This window comes from Microcaecilia unicolor, chromosome 5, assembly GCF_901765095.1.
Source record: "Microcaecilia unicolor chromosome 5, aMicUni1.1, whole genome shotgun sequence".
In the NCBI taxonomy this organism is placed as follows: Eukaryota; Metazoa; Chordata; class Amphibia; order Gymnophiona; family Siphonopidae; genus Microcaecilia; species Microcaecilia unicolor.
The window spans coordinates 187,112,597-187,128,406 of record NC_044035.1 but is presented as its reverse complement, the minus strand read 5'-3'; the positions used below and the strand labels follow the sequence as shown (position 1 = coordinate 187,128,406).

The window sequence follows — 15,810 nt, the reverse complement described above, 5'->3', positions numbered from 1 at the left end:
CCTCATGACTAAATTCAAACAAATGATCGCAACAGGAAAAAACATACTACTCCTACAATTTGATATGTCAAGCGCTTTCGACATGGTTGATCATGGAATACTACTACATATCCTTGAGTACTTCGGAATTGTTATGATTCTGCCGGTTTGGCTGAGGGGGAGGGGGGGGGACGTCTCTTCTGATTGGCTGCCAGGGGTTGTGCTGACATCAGGGGATAGTACTTTAGCCTGCAGCTGAAGAGTTTCTCTGCTTTTGCGTTACTTGGTGGTAACATGGAAAGCCTGATAGTTTTCTCTCAGAACGTGCTCTAGGTGCTGACAGGGATCTGTGTTGTATTAGAGTATTCTTTTCCTTCCCTCTGGGTTAGCTGCTGCTGTGTGTGTGTGCGTAGCTCTGTAATCAGGGTCAGCTGCTCGTTTGTTTAGTGGGGGCTGGGCATTGCTCAGCCTCCCGGGGCTCTGGGCTGAGTGAGAGCGTTCTCCTTTGTTTGTTTGTTTTAAGGATTTCTCTTCCCAGTGTCCCGGCCTGCTGGCTCAGGAGTTTAACCCTTTGTGTACTGTGTGTATTGTATTCCTGCCTCTGCCAGTGTGTTTGTTGGATGGGCCCCGCTCCCTCTCGGGAGGAGAAGCGTCTCTCTGATTGTTTGTTGATTTATGGCACTCTCTGTCTGCTGGCTCTACAAGCTTAACCCTTTGGTTCTGTGTGCCTCTGTCTACAGTGGGTTTGAGGCAAAGGCTTTCTGCCTTCCTTTTGTGTCTGGTTCCTCTGGCTTCGCCTGGGGCTCCTACCCTGGTGGGGAGGGGTTGCTGTGTAGTTCCCCTGTCCTGCGCTAGTCCCCTGGGTGGGCGTGGGCCCGCTCTGGTCCTTGTTTCCCCCTCTGCCCTATTGCTGGTGTTCAGCGCGTGTCTGGCATCTTGGGGCCCTCTGGGTTCTTTCACCCCTCCCTGTGTGTGGATTGGTTCCAGTTCAGCCGTGAGGCTCGCACGAGTGGCTCTGTGTGCGTGGGTTCCGGTTTCGGCCGCAAGGCCCGCCTGTATGCCTATTTCCCTTCTTCCTGAGGACTGTGGGGAGGGGTAGCTTAGAGGGTATTGTGTAGCTGGGGTGTGCGGTGGTGGGTCGGTCTCCCTTGGCCTGGGTCGGCGCCCTGCTGGCCTCGGCCAGGGCCCAAGGGCTCACGACCAACCCAACGGATTACACGTCCTCAATTGGTTCAAGGGATTCCTAACCACACGATCATACCAAGTGACATCTAACTCGACTACTTCAGCCACATGGATACCTGAATGCGGAGTCCCTATCAACTTAATGATGATACCCTTGGCCAAACTATTATCAAAACCAAAACCTTAACCCATACATATACGCAGACGACATAATGATCTACATCCCATTTAAACAAGATCTAAAGGAAATTTCCAATGACATCAATCAGTCTCCATATCATGCATTCATGGGCGGATGCTTTTCGACTGAAACTTAATGCAGAAAAAAACCCAATGCCTAATACTTACCTCTCAACAAGAACAAATTCACAGCCATCAACACACCAAATCTGAACCTTCCTATTTCAGACAACCTAACAATTCTTGGAGTTACCATCGATCGACACCTAACACTCGAAAACCACGCGAAAAATACAACCAAGAAGATGTTCCACTCAATGTGGAAATTAAAAAGAGTAAGACCTTTCTTCCCAAGGAATGTTTTCCGTAACCTGGTACCAATCAATGGTGCTGCAGTCATCTAGATTACTGCAACGCACTCTACGCCGGCTGTAAAGAGCAAATAATCAAGAAAACTTCAGCAGCCCAGAACACTGCAGCTAGACTCATATTCGGCAAACAAAATATGAAAGTGCTAAGCCCTACGAGAAAAACTACACTGGCTCCCACTTAAAGAACGCATCACGTTTAAATTGCTCCCTAGTTCATAAAATCATTCATGGAGATGCACCAGCCTACATGTCAAACCTAATAGGACTTACCACCCAGGAATGCCAAAGATCATCTCGCAAGTTCCTTGATCTGCACTTCCCTTACTGCAAAGGTCTAAAATACAAATTAATGCACTCGTCAAACTTTACCTACTTAAGTATACAGTTATGGAACGCACTGCCACGCAATTTAAAAACGATCTACGAACTAACAAACTTCCAAAAACTACTGAAGACCCATCTCTTTAACAAGGCTTACCTCAAAGATCAAACCATTGTGAATATACATAACTCCTCCACAATAGTTAGAACTGTCTTATAATATCTGCTTGTTATACTACTATCATGTCTTATCATTATCATGTTACCAAAGATTCTTCTGTAACACTAAACACCTATTTTGTACTATATTTCCACTACTCATGATGTATTGTAAGCCACATTGAGCCTGCAAAGAGGTGGGAAAATGTGGGATACAAATGCAATAAATAAATAAAATAAATAATATCATGTAAAGTATGAACGTAAGCAGAATGATATACTTATAAAAAGAACTTCACCTTTAAGAATGTATACTTTTTGTCTGCTATCTCTTAAAAACATATAATAGAATCATTAACTGTTTGTATAACGTTATGCCTTGGGTCATGACTCTTACATATGCCCCATCAGCAAAAAAATATATGAATGCACAGCTTCCTTTCACGTCCTATTTGTTCTTCTCTCCCAGATCTTAAAGTTCCTCCCTAGCACCAGCTTCATGCCCACCTCCAATTTCCCAATCCAATGACTGCCCAAGTTGTCACACTTTGATGCGTAAACATGTTTGGACCAAGTCTGATAAGGGAAGTATGGGAGCTACAGTGGGGGAAATAAGTATTTGATCCCTTGCTGATTTTGTAAGTTTGCCCCACTGACAAGACATGAGCAGCACATAATGAAGGGTAGGTTATTGGTAACAGTGAGAGATAGCACATCACAATTAATCCGGAAAATCACATGTGGAAAGATATGAATTTATTTGCATTCTGCAGAGGGAAATACGTATTTGATCCCCCACCAACCAGTAAGAGATTCTGGCCCCCTACAGACCAGGTAGATGCTCCAAATCAACTCGTTACCTGCATGACAGACAGCTGTCGGCAATGGTCACCTGTATGAAAGACACCTGTCCAAGACTCAGTGAATCAGTCAGACTCTAACCTCTACAAAATGGCCAAGAGCAAGGAGCTGTCTAAGGATGTCAGGGACAGAATCATACACCTGCAACAAGGCTGGAATGGGCTACAAAACATCAGTAAGACGCTGGGCGAGAAGGAGGACAACTGTTGGTGCCATAGTAAGAAAATGGAAGAAGTCAAAATGACTGTCAATCGACAAAGATCTGGGGCTCCACGCAAATCTCACCTCGTGGGGTATCCTTGATCATGAGGAAGGTTAGAAATCAGCCTACACCTACAAGGGGGAACTTGTCAATGATCTCAAGGCAGCTGGACCACTGTCACCACGAAAACCATTGGTAACACATTACGACATAACGGATTTGCCAATCTGCAGTGCCGCAAGGTCCCCCTGCTCCGGAAGGCACATGTGACGGCCCGTCTGAAGTTTGCCAGTGAAACACCTGGATTGATGCCGAGAGTGATTGGGAGAAGGTGCTGTGGTCAGATGAGACAAAAATTGAGCTCTTTGGCCATGAACTCAACTCGCCGTGTTTGGAGGAAGAGAAATGCTGCCTATGACCCAAAGAACACCGTCCCCACTGTCAAGCATGGAGGTGGAAATGTTATGTTTTGGGGTGTTTCTCTGCTAAGGGCACAGGACTACTTCACCGCATCAATGGGAGAATGGATGGGGCCATGTACCGTACAATTCTGAGTGACAACCTCCTTCCCTCCGCCAGGGCCTTAAAAATGGGTCGTGGCTGGGTCTTCCAGCACGACAATGACCCAAAACATACAGCCAAGGCAACAAAGGAGTGGCTCAGGAAGAAGCACATTAGGGTCATGGAGTGGCCTAGCCAGTCACCAGACCTTAATCCCATTGAAAACTTATGGAGGGAGCTGAAGCTGCGAGTTGCCAAGCGACAGCCCAGAACTCTTAATGATTTAGAGATGATCTGCAAAGAGGATGTGGACCAAAATTCCTCCTGACATGTGTGCAAACCTCATCATCAACTACAGAAGACGTCTGACCGCTGTGCTTGCCAACAAGGGTTTTGCCACCAAGTATTAGGTCTTGTTTGCCAGAGGGATTAAATACTTATTTCCCTCTGCAGAATGCAAATAAATTCATATACTTTCCACAATGTGATTTTCCGGATTTAATTTGTGATGTGCTATCTCTCACTGTTACCAATAACCTACCCTTCAATTATGGGCTGCTCATGTCTTTGTCAGTGGGCAAACTTACAAAATCAGCAAGGGATCAAATACTTATTTCCACCACTGTATATAGATATTTTAGGTTATTTCACAATTGCATCCTGCAAGCTAGGGCTGAAAACAGCAAACAGAATAATTATGGGGGAGAATAGGGGGAAGATAAATAAATCTTATAGGTCTCTTGTTTCATTTTTCAGAGGAGTGGTCTGAATATACAAACATCAGGGTCCAAGCCCCCTCTAAAGCTCTGCACACTCTCCATCTGCTTGCCCTAACTGAAACTTGGCTTTGCCTTGAAGACGTTTCTTCAGCCATTGCCCTGTGTCGTGGAGGTTACCTTTTCTCCCATAGTCCTCGCCTGGTTGGCTGCAGAGGTGGTGTCGGGCTACTAGTTTCACCCTCCTGTAGATTTCAACCTCATCTTCCATCTCAGTTTCAGTTCTTTTCTTCCTTCAAAGTCCACTCCATCCGTCTATTCACTCCTCTGCCTCTCCGAGTAGCAGTCATTTATCAACCCCCTGATAAGTTCCTTTCTTCCTTTCTCACTGACTTTGATGCCTAGCTTTCCTTCTTTCTTGAACCTTCATCTCCTTCCCTCATTCTTGGGGATTTTAACATTCATACTAATGATCCCTCTGACTCTTATGCTTCTCAGTTTCTCACTTTAACATACTATTTCAGTCTTCAGATGTGCTCCACTACCCTCACTCACCAGAATGACCACTGTCTTGATCTTCTCAAACTGCTCACTCTTCAGTTTATGCGCCTCAGCTCTTCCCCTCTCTGACCATCATCTGATAACGTTCACACTTATGTATCCTCACCCCCTCACTCCCGTCCAATCTTCACCAATACATTTAGGAATGTTGACTTGCACTCTCTTCTCAACCACTATGCTATCCAAGTCTGTCAGTGAGGCTGTCTCTTCCTATAATACTACTCTGCTCTGGATGCTCTCGCGCCTCTCATTCCTCGTTCTGTAAGACATACCAAACCACCTCCAGAATCTGTTACCTACTTTCCTGTGCCTGCTCTGCCGAACGCCTTTGGCTGAAATCCCGTGCCCATGCTGACTTCATACATTTCAAATTCTTGCTGACCTACTTCCAGTCTTCTCTTTCACTTGCCAAACCCTCAACGTCTCTTTGCCACACTGAACTCTCTCCTTAAAGTGCCTTCACCTCCAATTCCCCCTTCACTTCCTCCCCAGATTCTGACTGAGTACTTTAATGATAAGGTTCACAAGATTAAACTTGAATTCTCAACCTAGTCACCTCCATCTCTCTTTCCCTTAGTCCATTCTCTCAACCTTCCTTCAACCCCTGCCTCCTTTTCTTCATTTTCTGAAATCACTGAAGAGGAAACTTCACATTTTCGTTCCTCCTCAAAACTAACTACCTGTTCCTCTGATCCTATTCCCACCCATCTACTTAGCACTCTTTCTCCTACCGTCATCCCTTTTATCTGTCATATCCTCATTCTTTCACTTTCTACTGCAACCGTTCCTGATGCCTTCAAACATGTCATAGTCACACCACTCCTCAAAAAACCTTAATTGGATCCTACCTGTCCTTCCAACTATCGCTCCATCTCCCTCTTCTCTTTTCCTATCCAAGATACTTGAATGTGCTGTTGCTGGTCACTGCTGGTGTCTTGACTTTGTCTTCTCAAGCTATTTTTGATCCACTTCAATCTGGCTTTCGCCCTCTTCATTCAACTGAAACAGCGCTTGCTAAAGTCTCCACTGACCTGTTCCTGGCCAGATCCAAAGGTTTCTATTCTATCCTCATCCTTTTCGATCTATCTGCTGCTTTTGACACTGTTGATCACTGCCTACTCCTTGATACACTGTCCTCACTTGGATTTCAGGGCTTTGTTCTTTCCTGGTTTTCTTCTTATCTCTCCCATCGCACTTTTAGTGTATATTCTGGTGGATCCTCCTCCATTACTGTCCCACTGTCATTTGGTGTACCTGAGGGCTCTGCTTTGTGACCTCTTCTTTTCCCCATCTATACTACTTCCCATGGTGCTCTGATCTCATCCCATGGTTTTCAGTATCACCTTTAAGCTGATGATTCCCAGATCTACCTCTCCACATCAGAAATTTCAGCAAGAATCTAGGCCAAAGTATCAGCCTGCCTGTCTGACATTGCTGCCTGGATGTCTTGCCGCCATGACCAAGACTGATCTTCTTATCTTTTCCCCTAAACCCACCTCTCCTCTTCCCCCATTCTCTATCTCTGTGGATAACACTCTCATCCTCCCTGTCTCAGCTCGTAACCTTGGGGTCATCTTCAACTCCTTTCTCTCTCCTTCTCTGCACGTATTCAACAGACTTCTAAAACCTGTCATTTCTTTCTTTATATCATCACTAAAATTTGCCCTTTCCTTTCTGAGCACACTATCAGAACCCTTATCCACACTCTTATCACCTCTTGCTTAGACTATTTCAACTTGCTTCTCACAGGTCTCCCAGTAAGCCATTTCTCTTCCCTTCAATCTGTTAAAAATTCTTTCGCACCACTTATATTCCGCCGGTGTCGCTATGCTCAGATTAGGCCTCTCCTCAAGTCACTTCACTGGCTCCCTATCCATTTCTGCATACAGTTCAAACTCCTCTTATTGACTTACAAGTGCATTCACTCTGCAGCTCCTTAGTATCTCTCCACTCTTATCTCTCCCTACACTGCTCCCCGGGAACTCCATTCACTGGGTTAATCTCTGTTATCTGCACCCTTCTCTTCCACCGCTAACTCCAGACTCCGTTCCTTTTATCTTGCTGCACCATATGCTTCGAAGAGACTTCCTGAATTGATACATCAAGCACCATCTCTGTCCGTCTTCAAATCTGCTTTTAACTCCTAACCCTTACTAACTTGTTAAGTACCCATGTTTTATCATTCCCACCTTAGTAATTCCCTTATCTCTTATTTGTCCTGTGTGTTTATCCTAATTAGATTGTAAGCTCTGTTGAGCAGGGACTGTCTCTTTATGTCCAGTGTACAGCGCTGCATACGTCTAGTAGCGCTATAGAAATAAGTACTAGTAGTCAGATGTGCTTTACATTTACTACTTTGTAGCTTCATTGGGTGCCCCCTAATCCTGGTATTTTTGGAAAGAGTAAACAAGTGATTCACGTCTACCTGTTCCACTCCACTCCTTATTTTAAATATCTCCCCTCACTGACAACAGAAAAGTGGTACATTCAGGGAAATGAGTTGCTAGCCAACCCAGTAGTTAACTTGTAGCAATGGCCTAGACTGAGCCATCTATGCATACATATCTTAGATGATTTCTGATTATGAAAGGTTTTAACTGCATCAATCAATCTTTCTCCTGCTGTTCAAATGGTTAATCAATGTATGTTGCTTTTTTAAATGTGTAATAAAAAATTTAAAAAACCCTCAAAGTAAACCCTGTTACTGCATATGTTGTTGAAATGTGTAGTGACAGACTATAAACTGTCACTTTTGCTCCCCTCCTCTGCTTTCTCTCCAGGCCATCTGAAGACCTGACACTGAGTCCCATGTTGCATCTGGACAGTAATCTGACTGTAGGCAGCACTACTAACAGCAGCAGTAGTATGCAGAACAGTCCAAGAAGCCATTCTGTCCTTATTCCAGGTCTCTCAGACAAATTGACCCCAAAACCAGCTGTGCAGGTTTGTATAAGAAGTGTTTTTACTTCTGCACGGAGCTTTTTATAGTATCGCTGTTTATTTTCTACAGTTGCTTGAAGGGAGAACAGATCATAGAAAAGCAGGTCACTATAGTTACACATATAAGTAATGTCATATGACAGCACTGACATGGAATGCATTTACCAGAGCTTTCTAGTAAAGTCTTTAATACTCTTCTGAGTATACGTAAGAGTTCTCGTGGTGATAGAATGCCTTAGTTAATTTGTGTTTTGTTTGTTTTTGCTATCATCTTAAGCAGTTGACATTTCAGCTACAGTGTTATAACTGCCATCTGAAGTGTTACACATTAACAATTTGCTACACCAACTTTTTTTTATGAGCAACAAAGCCCACTTCAACACCTAAAAAATGAGAAAGAATGATAAACCAAGAATTTTTGTTTAATATCTTAAACAAGCTTACATAGGTGTCATCAGTGGTGGTTGTTCCAGAATTTTTACAACCAGCTTCCACTGACTTGGCGAATTATTTTATAGATAAGGTAAAACATATTAGACAATCATTTAAAAACATCAGACCTGAAATTGGCAATTCTATAAGTGAGGAGGTGATTGCTTCCCCAGTAGATTTTTATTTTACGTAAGTACATAAGTATTGCCATACTGGGAAAGACCAAAGGCCCATCGAGCCCAGCATCCTGTTTCCAACAGTGGCCAGGTGACAAATATCTGGCAAGATCCCAAAAATGTACAAAACATTTTATACTGCTTATCCCAGAAATAGTGGATTTTCCCCAAGTCCAATTTAATAATGGTCTATGGACTTTTCCTTTAGGAAGCTGTCCAAACCTTTTTAAAACTCCGCTAAGCTAACCGCCTTTACCACATTCTCTGGCAACAAATTCCAGAGTTTAATTACACGTTGAGTGAAGAAATGTTTTCTCCAGTTCGTTTTAAATTTACTACATTGTAGCTTCATCGCATGCCCCCTAGTCCTAGTATTTTTGGAAAGCGTGGACAGACGCTTCACATCTACCCGTTCAACTCCACTCGTTATTTTATAGACTTCTATCATATCTCCCCTCAGCCGCCTTTTCTCCAAGCTGAAGAGCTGTAGCTGCTTTAGCCTTTCCTCATAGGGAAGTCGTCAAATCTCCTTTATCATTTTCATCGCCCTTCTCTGCTCCTTTTCGAATTCCACTGTCTTTTTTGAGATGCGGTGACCACAATTGAACACAATATTTGAGGTGCGGTCGCACCATGGAGCGATACAAAGGCATTATAACATCCTCATTTTTGTTTTCCATTCCTAACATTCTATTTGCTTTCTTAGCTGCAGCAGCACACTGAGCAGAAGATTTCAACGTATCATCAATGACGACACCTAGATCCCTTTCTTGGTCCGTGACTCCTAACGTGGAACCTTGAATGACGTAGCTATAATTCAGGTTCCTCTTTCCCACATGCATCACTTTGCACTTGCTCACATTAAACGTCATCTGCCATTTAGATGCCCAGTCTCATAAGGTCCGCTTGTAATTTTTCATAATCCTCCTGCGATTTAATGACTTTGAATAACTTTGTTGTAACAAAAGAGAGGGAACAAAGTACAAACTAAAGTCCAAAGAAAAAAAACACAGCACCACGGGCCTTTAAAAATGGAACACAGTTCTTTAATGAATGAGCCTTGACAAAAAGACCCGACACGGGCCGTGTTTTGGTGACTAGCACCTGCGTCAGGGGTCACAGTGATGACGTGGAAAAGTTGGGGAATAACTCGAATATATTCCTCTACAATATATTATTCCTTACCCCACGTCTCATGTAGTAAAAGCTACAAAGCACCAAGGCACTTTCACTTTCTGTATCTTCGGCCCTCCTTCCCTCCTTCCATCCCGCCCTCGCGGAAGTTGCGTCAGGCGACGGCGGGACACAGGGAGGGAAGGAGACCCAAAGGGAGGCGTTCTGCTGCCCGCAGCGCTGCTTTCACGGAGGTGAGACTGCGATTTCAATGCAGAGGGCAGTCGTGGGGTCCTGAGACCAGATGGGGGAGGGGTCCTGAGACCAGAGAGGGGGGGGGTGAGGGTGAGGGGGTCCTGAGGTCAGAGAGGAGGGGGGGTGGAGGGGGTCTTGAGACCAGAGAGGGAGGGGTGAGTTCTCTGTCACACACACTCTCTCTCACAGTGTCTTTCTCTCTCTCACTCTCTCACACTGTCTCTCACACACTCTATCACATTCACTTGAAGTCTCTGCTTCCCTACCCGGTACAGAAGGGAAATCTTGAGTGCTGTTTGAGACTAACCTAACGGTCAAAAATAAAAATAGTGACTACAAAGATTTGTGGAACTGCTACAATTCTTAGTCTGTCATGAGCCTTTTCCTTGTAGGCTGGAGGAGGAGGAGCAGGAGGGTGGCCTAGTCAGCCCACAGAGTGTGTATTTCAAGCTAGGGAGTATGAGTGCTGACAAGTCCCCAATGTTGTTGCACATGTGGCATGGCAGGCATGGGATGGACAGTTCTGGTGGCTGCCATTCATGCAGAGCATTTCACAGAGGTGGGACTTCAATGGCTGATGGGACTCAGCTGGCAGGTGATAGCACATGTGAAGGCCCAGTCTCGAAGATGGTGGTGGCTGTCCCCTGTGCAGCTGTCTTGAATACACCTGCTTTGGAAGAGCTGCTGTGGCTGGACACTGTAGGCCTGCCCCCGCTAGCAGGAAGAACCAACTGTCAGTGGGAATTCTCCAGGGTGGTAGGGTTTCCACTAGTGTACAAAGCCTTTTGTCTGAAGTCAACAGGGGCCTTCTCAGTACAGCTGCTTAGGGGCCTCAGTGGTGGTCCCGAGGGCCTCCAAGAGACTCAAGTCTTGGGAAATTGAACTGAAGATGAGAGCTTGGACCATTCTGTGGAGGACCTGGGCCAGTAAGTACCGGAGGACACTCAGAAGGACTGGTCTGAGAAGTTGTTCCCAGAATAGGATCCCTCAGTGGTGTGTATTTTTCATAAAGATGAGCTCCAGGAGCTTATTGGTAGTTTCCTTTGTTTTTAACCTGTCTGAGGACCCCAAGGAGGAACATGCTGAGTAGGTGAATCCACTTGTGTGGAGAATACAAAAGCCTTTAAGGTCCTTTCCTGTACATCGTTATCTGTGATTGTGATATGATTGCAGTGGAGTGGGATGCCCTGTACACAGACTTTTAAAAGCAGTAGATCCATGGTTAAGCTGTATTACATTCCAGCAGAGGATGGGGAGTCATTAAGGCCACCGAATATAAATTAAATGGTGGCAGCAGTGATGAAGACCACAATCTCCATATAAAGGGGAAAGCGCTGAAAGACCAAGAAGGTCGGAGACTGGAAGCCTTCATAAAGCAGGCTTTTGAAATTTCAGCCTTAGCCTTACAGGCAGCAATTTGTGGTAGTTTTGAGGCAAGAGCGTTCTTTAGATGGGCAGAAAACGGACAGGTCAGCTGACAGTGATAAGGAAGTCTTCAAGATCAAGATGGAGGTCACTTTTCTGGCATTTGCACACTGCCATTGCTGTGTCAAGGAAAGGAACGGTATATGCCAGTGAACCTTATCATAATCTACCATGTAAAAGCATTCCAGGTGGGGTGGGGGGGGGGGGGGGCGCTAGTGAGCCGGAGACTAAGATGGACGCGTGATCCTTTGCCTCCTACCAACAGGTCCAGAAAATCGATTAGAACAGCGTGATTATCAAGTAATTTTTTCATTCTTTGACATTGGAAATATAAAACGAATAATGTCAAATCAGAAATCGTCAAAATCAGATGCTGGATCTTCAACAGCGGCAGGAACGAAAAGATCAAAACTAGACTCCCTGACACCGGAGAAAATGGCGCTCGCAAAAACCGCTCCTGCACTAACAGACGCAGTGCTTGAGGAACTCCGTTCACTAAGAGAGTTGTGAAGCCACTTGCGATTTAAAAATAGAAATTGCAACCATCACCACCTCACTGGCTTCGTTTCAAATTTGAGTAGAAGATATAGAAAAGAGAATGGATCAATTGGCTTTACAAACGGCTCAGCTTCAAGAATCAACTACTGCTCGTTTTAAAAAACTAGAGCCGGAGATTGAAGACCTTGCTAATAGGTCGAGAAGAAATAATATAAGAATACTGGGATTGAAAGAAGGAATTGAAGGCTCCAACATCATAGAATTCCTGTGCAAATGGATCCCTTCTATTCTCAACATTGCCTTTGAGCCTGCACTGGAATTCGAACGCGCCCATCGTGTTCCTTCATTTCAGAAACCCCATCAGCCACATCCCAGACCTATAGTGGTTAAGTTATTGCGATTTCAACAAGCTTTACAAATACTTACTGCTGCACGCAGTCATCCAACTATTTGCTCTGAGGGCAAATCAATTCTTATAGTTCCGGACCTAGCTAAGACAACAGCAAGAAAGAGGAAAGCTTTCCTAGATATGAGACCAAAATTAAAATCGCTTGGGGCGCGTTTCGGTCTACAATATCCAGCTCGAATGACTGTGATGCTTCACAACACAACCAAGTGCTTCGACTCACCAGATCTGCTTCAGACATACCTCGATCAATTGCAGACGCAAGGAATGACTACATAAAAGCAGCTGAACTAATAAGGTTTTCAACCTGTATTTGATAACGAATTGCAATATATATAGAATTGATATACAAGATATATTGCTTTAGTCTAATCTTTTCATCAAATGAGTTCTTAAGTTTAGACCTAACATGTCAGCTAACAGAATATTTTCATTAAGAATTATGCAGTTGTTTACCGCTTATTGTTGCATTAATATTAATGTTATCTCCCTTTTTTCTCCACTTTCAAATCTAAAGTATAAGTTAAAAATCTAACTAGCAGAGTAAGATGTTTTATATCAGATCAGCCATCAAAACAGATCCTGCGGATGTTCTATCTTATGTTACATATAATGTTTGTCATCTCCCTCCCTCCCTCCCTATATTTGAATTAGTAACCACAGATTTATAATCTAATGCTGTAAATAGAAGCTCTCTTTTGATAAACTGTGTTTACAAATGCATATTGTTCTAATAATTTAAAAGGACACATTATCACATGTTGGTTGGAATTATTCCTTCAGTTTTCCTCCTTCCTGTCTCTCTCGGTCAGGGACATTAGACCCACTTAATTCATCTCTCCTGATTTGACTGAGCTACTTATTATAGCTCTCTAAGTCTTTAGTTTGACTATGCATAGAGAAGTATTTTTCTGGTACACCTTTCAAAGTGATTTGATTAGAGGTACAGTATGTTTAAATCATTTCAATAACATGTACTTGACCCAATATGGCTGACAATTTATCTAGTCCAGCCCTAAAAATTGTATCCTGGAATGTAAATGGTTTAAAACGTCCTGTTAAGCGCAAGAAAATATTTACACATTTAAGGAAATCTAAACCATGTATAATTTTCCTTCAAGAAACACACATTCCCAACCTTAATAAACTGATTTCATCGTACAAATGGATATCACAATCTATAGATGCTTCCTCAGTAGGATGGAGAAATGGAGTTTCAATACTTTTTCATAAAAATCTTCAAATTAAAATAATTGATCAATTTAGCGAACGAAGAGGGGCGCTGGCTAATTGTAAAAGCAGAAGTTTCCACACAGCAGTTACTTTTGGTAAACATATATGCACCAAATGCAGATTCTCCAGATTTTTTTTCTATAAATTATCCCATACAATTTCTCTATTTGATCCACTTCTCATAGCTGGAGACTTTAACCTCCCTCTAGACAGATGGTTAGATAGAAGTTCTAGTATTATTAAGCCTATAACCAATGCCGCTGTCACACTAGATTCTTGGAGGTCAAACTTCCCAGATACAAGAGATTACACACACTTCTCCCCACCCCATAATAGTTTTTCTAGAATAGGTTACTTTTTAATCTCAGCCAGTATACTTACATGAATCACAGAGGTCAGCATACACCTGATTGTTCTATCTGATCATGCTCCTATTTCATTAAAAATGTGCTCCACACCAAATCGTCTATTTGGCGCTTAAATGCCAATCTCCTAAGCGACAAAAAAATTAAATCCCAAATCTCAAATTTTGTTTCTGAATTTTTCCAAAATAATACAACAGAAACAATATCACTGTTAACTATATGGGAGGCCTTCAAAGCAACACTGAGAGGGGAAATCATTTCTATAGAAGACTTTAAAAAGAAAGAAGAAATTAAAACACGTAAAAACATAGAAATACAAATTAAAGTATATGAAAACAAATACATAATATCACAAGATAAACAATTTCTAAATAAACTTTATCAACTTAAATATGAATACAGTAAAATTGCTACGGATACGGCAAAACAGGATATATTCCAAACTAAATCCCAATACTATGCAGGAGGTAATAAGAGTAGTAAAATACTAGCCAACTATCTTAAAAGCAAGAGACATAAAATACAAATTCCAACTATTAGAAATAATAAGAATAAAAATATTACTTCTAATTCTGAAATATTAAAGATGTTTCATCTGTTTTATAGTAATTTGTACTCATCAGAAACAGATGGGGGTACTGATAAAATAATTTCCTTTCTCTCCCAAGTTGAGTGCCCAAAATGGAATCCATCAGACAACGAAGCCTATTGAAACCATTTAACGAAGAAGAATTTATACAAGCTTTGAAAGAGCTCCCCTCTCACAAAGCACCTGTTATGATTGGGGTCAGAACCCCTCTCAAACTTACCTCTTTCCTGGGGGTCAGCTTCTTAGCTGGCTTCTGTTTCTTTTGTCTGTCCTTTCTGAGCTGGCTCTGTCTCTCTGTGCTGGCAGCTTCTAGCAGCATGGGGTTAATTGTTTTACATTACTACAGCTGTGTGGGTGGAATGAGTTAGCTCTACCTCTCTTTGGGTGTACTGGCTTCAAGTGCTTCACGGTGTTGCATTGGTGTGGGTTGGGCCTCTCTGGGTCAGTGTGCTTTTGCCTAGGTCTAGGGAGTGTGACATCATCAGGGAGGGCCTTGATAAGGAAGTGGTGTTGTTTCCTTCAGAGCCTTTGCAACGGTGATGTTTGCAGCTTGCTTTAGGTAGGGTGGTGCAGTGTGCACTTCTGACTTTGTCTAGTTTCCCTGCTTGATTTTGCTAAGATCCAGGTTAGTGTTAGTGCAGTGTGCACTGGTGTTTGTGTGTTTAGCTTTGCTGCTTTTCCCTTGTGGTTCCCCTGCTTTTCCCTCTTGGTTTGGAAGCATTGCTGTGTGTAGGGCTTTGGAAGCTCTGTTGCTGTTAGAAGTACTTCAGGGTTTGGTGTTGTTAGGAACACTACAGATTTTGCTGTTAGAAGTACTTCTGGTGTTTGTGCTATTGGGAGCATTGCAGTCTTTGCTGTTTGGGTTTTGGGTGCTGTAGAAAGCACTTCAGTTTGCTGTTAGAAGTACTTCTGGGTTTGGTGCTGTTAGAGGCATTTCAGTTCGCTGTGAGAAGTACGTCAGTAGCTTGGTGCTTAGTGGAACCTGGGTTAGATTAGTGTGGTGGTGCACTGCTGTAGCGTGGGGGCTTAGGAAGCTCCTTTGCTAGCGTGTGTTTGCTTTCCTGCTTTTTCTTTGTGCCTTCCCTGTCTTCCCTTTTAGTTCTAGGAGCTCTTTTGGTTGTTTGGTGCATAGGAGCACCTTAGTTAGTTTAGAGTTGTAGAGCACTGCTTGTAGCTTGGTGCTTAGTAGCACCTGTGTTAGCTTGTGTATTTAGTTCCCTGCTCTGTTAGTTTAGGGCTTAGGAAGTCCCTTTGTTGAGCAGGGCTTAGGAACTCCTGTTTAGGGCTTAGGAAGTCCTTTTGTCAGTTTACTGTTAGGAACACTCCTGCTGGTTTAGGGCTT

General features: G+C 43.2%; 1 protein-coding gene across 1 annotated transcript in view; it reads left to right on the top strand.

Moving 5' to 3' along the window:
• EDC4 (enhancer of mRNA decapping 4) overlaps positions 1-15,810 on the top strand; it is a 1,195,039-nt gene that overhangs the window by 717,076 nt on the left and 462,153 nt on the right. Inside the window, 1 exon segment of the mRNA XM_030203662.1 lies at positions 7,817-7,979. Coding sequence (XP_030059522.1) covers positions 7,817-7,979 — 163 coding nt within the window.